Here is a 6,000-nt window from a genome sequence, read left to right as displayed (position 1 = left end):
AGACAAAAAGATACAGGGAAATGATTTTAGACCCATTTTAAACTCTCTCGAGACGTGGGTGCGCCACTAGTTTTTTCTACTATGATAAGAAGAGGTGAGGCATATACAAATTCTGAAGTGCCTAAGTTGGCAATGTTCCCAATGATGTCAACAACGACAAATTGATCAATCACCCATTGAAACCTGAAATTATTTCGAGCTAAGGCCATATTAGACTTGCCCTGTTTACTAGGATTTTAGACCCTGGTAGGGTACACGTACACTCATTATGTTAACAGATAATGTAATGGGTGTAATGCAAGTGCAATGTTTTTTGTGTCATTGGTCGGGTTGACAATTATTGTCTTCATAGTGCATCATTTTGGTTTGTCTGGTAACGCACAGTTACCAATTGGTCATGAGTTTGCCATTTTACACTGAGACATTGGAGTTAAATTCATAGTTAAGAATTCCTTGTACGAAACATGTATGTTAATGTTGTGTTCTTCTTGCAAACATCAATTACTTTTGATGAGTAACTGTTTAATTCAGTGAAAGTCAAGTTCTGATATTTGGAATATATATATATACACATACAGTTCTGACTTTTATGAGGGGTTATAGTCCATAAATGAATAGAATATGCAGTGATAATTAAATCTGGTGCAGGGTATCAGAGTGTCTCATCTGAAATCCTCTGGTTCCTATTGTACTTAAGGAGAGAACATACCTGTCCTCAATTTAGCTTCCTCTCACAGCCAAGCATGCTTTGGAAGTTGATGCCTTCTGTCTTTTTTGTTTAAGAAAACTATTCTTACCGAACCTTCTAACTTTTATGCTTTATGGCCTCTCCACCAAGCCTAAAGAAATGTTGCGTTTGTGAATCTCATTCTTCTAAGGTGACCCCGCCATCCACTCATAAAGCACATGAATGTACAGAAACTCAGATATATCATATAATTGTACCCACACGTGTGACTCACTCACTCTGCATACATGTTTTTCATACAAGGTACCAACCATGTGCTACTGTTTTTCATTATGTTGCTATTTTCTTCCTCATTTCCTTAAATATGGTTATGATTTTGATTGGTTTTGTATACTGATGTTAGCACAGAGAGGTGTTAAGTTAAGAGAGTTTCTGTCTAATGTGACTTTAAAAAAATCTTCTAAGGGGGATTCAACTTTCATAGCTCACTTCTGATGTTTAGATTGCTCTATTCCTCATGGCCTGATTCTAAGAAAACAATAATCTCTACTTGAAAAGGATTCAAGAGGAAAAAGGAAAAGCTTAATGGTGCTGCTTTCTTCTCTTTCACTGGCTAAAATGGCAACAAGATGCTCTCATCAATCAATCATTCCATTCATCTTTATTTTCCAGTGGATAGCTTTGGCAAAGGGACCCTCCACATACAAATAATGCCACAATATTGTATTCAGAATCTGGAACCCATTTTGATTTTTTTATGTAAAATATAAAAAGAAAGCTCTTTGCGAATCACGACCTTCCAGTCCTCACAATCACAACATATATGCTCCTTTTTTTGGAGCCATCTTGCATCGCTCAAAATAAAAGTGTTGATTGATACAAGAGAAAAAAAACCCAAATTCCACAAGGCAAGTTGGCAAATGCTTTCCAAAGTGGGGCTGTATGAAATATATATAGATATAGAAACTGTACATTACCTTAAAGCTTAGCTTCAAATTTTTACAAGATGTCAAAACTCAAAGACAGTAAAAGGGAGAAGCTACAGAGAGAAGAGTCATAGTCAAAGATAGAATCTACAAACTACTTGTCTAGAACAAAAAAGAAGATTATACTAATTTGATCTCACTTCTACAGTGAATCTCTCAGTTTCGTTACATCTATAGAGAGATTGCTTATGTTTAGCTGTCACATGCTCCCTCTTACCCTTTAAGCTACTCAAATTATAATTCATATGGTTTCTTTACATTTGAAACATCTTTGGTTGACAACTTGCAAGAATCGGAACCGCGTGGCTCTGCCTCAATCAGAAGCTGAACAACCTCTTTCATGGTTGGTCTACTTGTTGGGGCCTTGTAGGTGCAGCGAATGGCAACCCGCAACACTTTGATCATGTCATCCTTGAATGAACATGATAACCTCGGATCAAAAACTTCGCTTGGTCTTGCCCCCTCCTTGCCTTCTACTTTGTTGGAAACCCAGAAAACAATGTTTCTGTTCTCTCCAAACTCTGCCTCCACGGGCTTCTTCCCGGTTAACAGTTCCATCAAAATCACCCCAAAACTGTACACGTCGCACTTGGTGGTGGCCCTCGATGAATATGCAAATTCTGTGACAGCCATAAAAACATGCCCAAAATAATATTCAGCGTTGGGAACATCAAAAAGATGACACAGAAGTTAACACATGACTAATTGTCCAACCCCCACGTACCACCTATGTATTTTTGGTACAAAGTACTACTTATATTTTAACATTCATATCTGCACCTCAATTATTTACATGGTAGTACCATGAGAATATCCAAGCAGCACTTTTGGCTTAAAACAAGCCTGAACGCTAATAGTCAATGTATTCTTAATCATCTACCAATTTTTATGCACTGCAAAAGTTGTTTACCTAGTTAACTTATCAGACATCACATTAGGTTCAACTTTTGTGGTAGTTATTGTAAACTCAACAAATTTATCATACTGAATCATTTCTGTTGTATAAAAACTCCTTTGCTCTATCATTTAAGGAAAACATATGATGGTAGTTTGCAGAAATGAATTCTTTACTGAGATTTAAATGAGTTTTGTGGGAGAAACAGAAACTACCTGGGGCTAAGTAACCGTATGTTCCTGCAATGACAGTTGTGGTGGAATCCTTCACTCCTCTTGCTTGCAAAACCTTGGCAATTCCAAAATCTGCAACCCTGGGTTGGTAATCGACATCCAACAGGATATTGGTTGACTTGATGTCTCGATGGATAATAGGAAGAAGCAAATCATGGTGAAGGTACGATAAACCCTGTGCAATTCCCAGTGCAATTCTATAACGAGTAGGCCAATCCAAAAGGGTCCAACCCTTGTGCAGGGAATCCCAAAGGTTACCATTTGGCATGTACTCATAAACCAACAAGCTGCAGTCAAAACTGGAGAAGCAGCAGTATAGTTTCACTATGTTCTTGTGCCTTATGCTTCCTAAGGTCTCCACCTCTGCCTTCAATGCCTTGTCTACAAACAACCGATCCTCTGGAGTCGAATCCTTGGACTTGCGACTCCACAGCCTCTTCACTGCGACAATATCACCACTTTTCAACTCAATCTTGTACACTGTCCCGGACCCTCCATGCCCCATTATGTTCTTGTCCACCAAGGACTCAACGATCTCCCTTTGGTCGAACGAGATCTTGTGGAAGCTCTTAACGTCATAAGAGAAAACCGATGAAGACAGTGTCTCCTCATGTTCCACTGCAGCGGTGTCTTTGCTGCACCTACGTTTGAGAAACAAGGCAGACCCAATAAAGATCAAAACCACTGACACCCCAGCTATCCAGATGGTGTTGATCCTCTTGTTCTTGTAGGCACTTGCACATATAGGGAAGTTTCGATCCGATGAATTAGCATACACCGGTAGAACACACAAACCAGGATTCCCTGCAAAACTTTCCACCAACCCTCCTTTGACCAGTTTGGGAGGAATTGGACCCGAAAGCATGTTGTGCGAGAAGTTAATAGAGTTTGGTAGCAGCACAGAGAGGCTTTCAGGGATGCTCCCAGTTAGAAGATTGTTGGAGAGATCAAGAAGGTTGAGAGACCCCAATGAAGAGAGTGAACCGGGGATGGAAGAATTCAGCTTGTTCCCTTGCAACATAAGCAAATTGAGCCTTCTGAGGTTGCCTATTTCGGAAGGGATTGGACCAGATAGAAGGTTGTAACTGAAATCTATTTTGACCAGACTAATGGCTCGAGATATTGTGGGAGTTATGACACCTGAAATTTTGTTCCTCTGAAGGAACAGTTCAGACAGGTTTCTAGAATTCCCGTTAATCTCAGGAATTGGACCATTCAAGTTATTGTTACTGACATCAATGATTGAAACGTGTGGTAAACCAAGGAGTCCCGCGGGAATGGAACCCTCCAAACGGTTGTTACTCACTCTAAACCTCAACAGCATCATGCAGTTGGCATAACTCTGTGGTATCTCTCCGGAAAACATGTTATCCAGAACGAGAAAGTACTCTAGCGTACCACCCTTGCAAACCTCGGTTGGCAACGGACCAGAAAATTTATTCTCCGACAAGTCAAGAAGTAACATTCCAGAGAACTGTCCCAGTTTCTTGGGAACCTGTCCTACAAGGAAGTTGTCGTACAGAGACAGCATTCTTAAAGCTGTTGAGTTTTCAATCGCACCTGGGATTTCTCCTGTGAGGCTGTTGTTGTAGAGCTGCAAGACCTGAAGCTTGGGGAGCCTACACACCGATTCAGGGATGCTCCCGGTAAACTTGTTCACTGACATATCCAAATCCACGAGCTCCGTGAGGTTCCCCAACTCCTCCGGAATGTTCCCAACGAGATGGTAGTTATAGTAAAGCTCAAGCTGTCGGAGGTTCTTCAGCTGACCAAGCTCTTTCGGAATTTGTCCCGTGAGGAAATTCCCACTCAGCTCAAGATCGATGAGGGAAGTTATGTTCCCTATGGACGCAGGGATTTGACCATGCACCATGCACGTGGTGAGCACCATGGACTTGAGGTTTTTCAACCTGTCAATATCTGCAGGTAGCTGCCACAGGTTGAAGCCTCCGTTTTCATTGAAGTTTAGCACCTCGAGGTTGGTGAGGTTGAACACTGACATGGGGAACTGGCCGGTGAAGGAGTTGTAGGACAAGTCGAGAATCCTTAGAGATTTCAGGGAAGAGAAATCTGGGAGCGTGCCGGTCTGGGACATGTGGTTCATGTTAAGCTCTTCCAAGTGGGAACAGTTGAGGATTGTGTCTACGTTGAACTTGAACCTGGTGTGGCCGAGGCGGAGAACACGTAACTGTGGGAGGTAAGAGCATGTATCTGCCGGGAACTTTCCGGTAAGTGATGACCAACCTGAAAGGTCGAGGCTGATAACGTCACCTTCGGTGTTGCAGGTAACTCCGGTGAAGCTGCACACGGGTTTTCCGGCGTCCCAATTCATGGGGTACTTCCCGGAGAGAGAGAGTTTCATGAGAAAGAAAAACTGTGAGTGGTTGTTGGTGGTGCCACTGGTGATGATAACCTGGGAGAGTGATAGGGTGGTGGTGGAAACGATTAGTATAGTAGAGAAGAGGGTGATGAAGGGATGGTGGTTCATTTTGAGAGAAGAAAAAAGAGGAGAGGTGATTGTGGTTAGTGTAATGGTTGCAGGGAAAGAAGAAGGGTGTAAGAGATGTATATAAGATATGGAATGGTTGAGTGGATCACTTAGGGAAGCAGTGACAAGCCTTGATGATGAAAAAGCAGGTTCTTGCTCAAGTACTACTGCTGGGAGAAGTGAACATCTTTGGTAAAGAGGCTTTACGTTTATACTCCACTATCACTGCCTCATCAAAGAATAACATCAGTGCATGTGTACTTTATACTCTCCCACCACCTGTTACAATGTACTCTCCTTCTAATATAATCATTCATACAGTACATTCAATCGTCTCACATCGCTTAATAGTTAACCTTTTAAAATATATTTTAAGATGATAAAATTTCAAACTTTAAAATCTGATGATTGATTTTAACGATGTTATTCTCTCTTTCTGATATAATCATTCATACTTTCTGATATATTCAATAGTCTCATCTGACTTAATAGTAAACACTTCAAAACACTTGTTAAGATGATGGAGTTTCAAATTCTAAAACAAACAATGTGATGATTGATCCTAACGATATCACTCGATGGATTTGAATCTTTCTATTTCTTTCGATCAAACCAGACCACATGTCATTATTTTCATATATAAACTAAGCTTAGAAAGAAAGTACATATGTTGATGTAGTTTTTGAGAGGATAAGAGAGAGTATGAGTGA

At 40.8% G+C, this 6,000-nt stretch overlaps 1 protein-coding gene across 1 annotated transcript; it reads right to left on the bottom strand.

Annotated features, from left to right (window-relative positions):
- Window positions 1–1,609: 1,609 nt before the first annotated feature.
- Window positions 1,610–5,501, bottom strand: XIP1 (Leucine-rich repeat transmembrane protein kinase family protein). The gene is made up of 2 exons (XM_028046207.2): window positions 2,785–5,501; window positions 1,610–2,294 (listed from the first exon to the last, which is right to left on the bottom strand). The coding sequence occupies exons 1-2, from the start codon at window positions 5,288–5,290 to the stop codon at window positions 1,909–1,911; spliced, it is 2,892 nt and encodes a 963-aa protein (XP_027902008.1). The 5' UTR covers window positions 5,291–5,501; the 3' UTR covers window positions 1,610–1,908.
- Window positions 5,502–6,000: the final 499 nt, after the last annotated feature.

The sequence above is a fragment of the Vigna unguiculata genome, chromosome 9 (assembly GCF_037176805.1).
Source record: "Vigna unguiculata cultivar grain cowpea cultivar isolate G323 ecotype 2 chromosome 9, ASM3717680v1, whole genome shotgun sequence".
Lineage (NCBI taxonomy): Eukaryota > Viridiplantae > Streptophyta > Magnoliopsida > Fabales > Fabaceae > Vigna > Vigna unguiculata.
The sequence above is the reverse complement of the archived record's forward strand: the minus strand, read 5'-3'. Positions and strand labels throughout refer to the sequence as shown.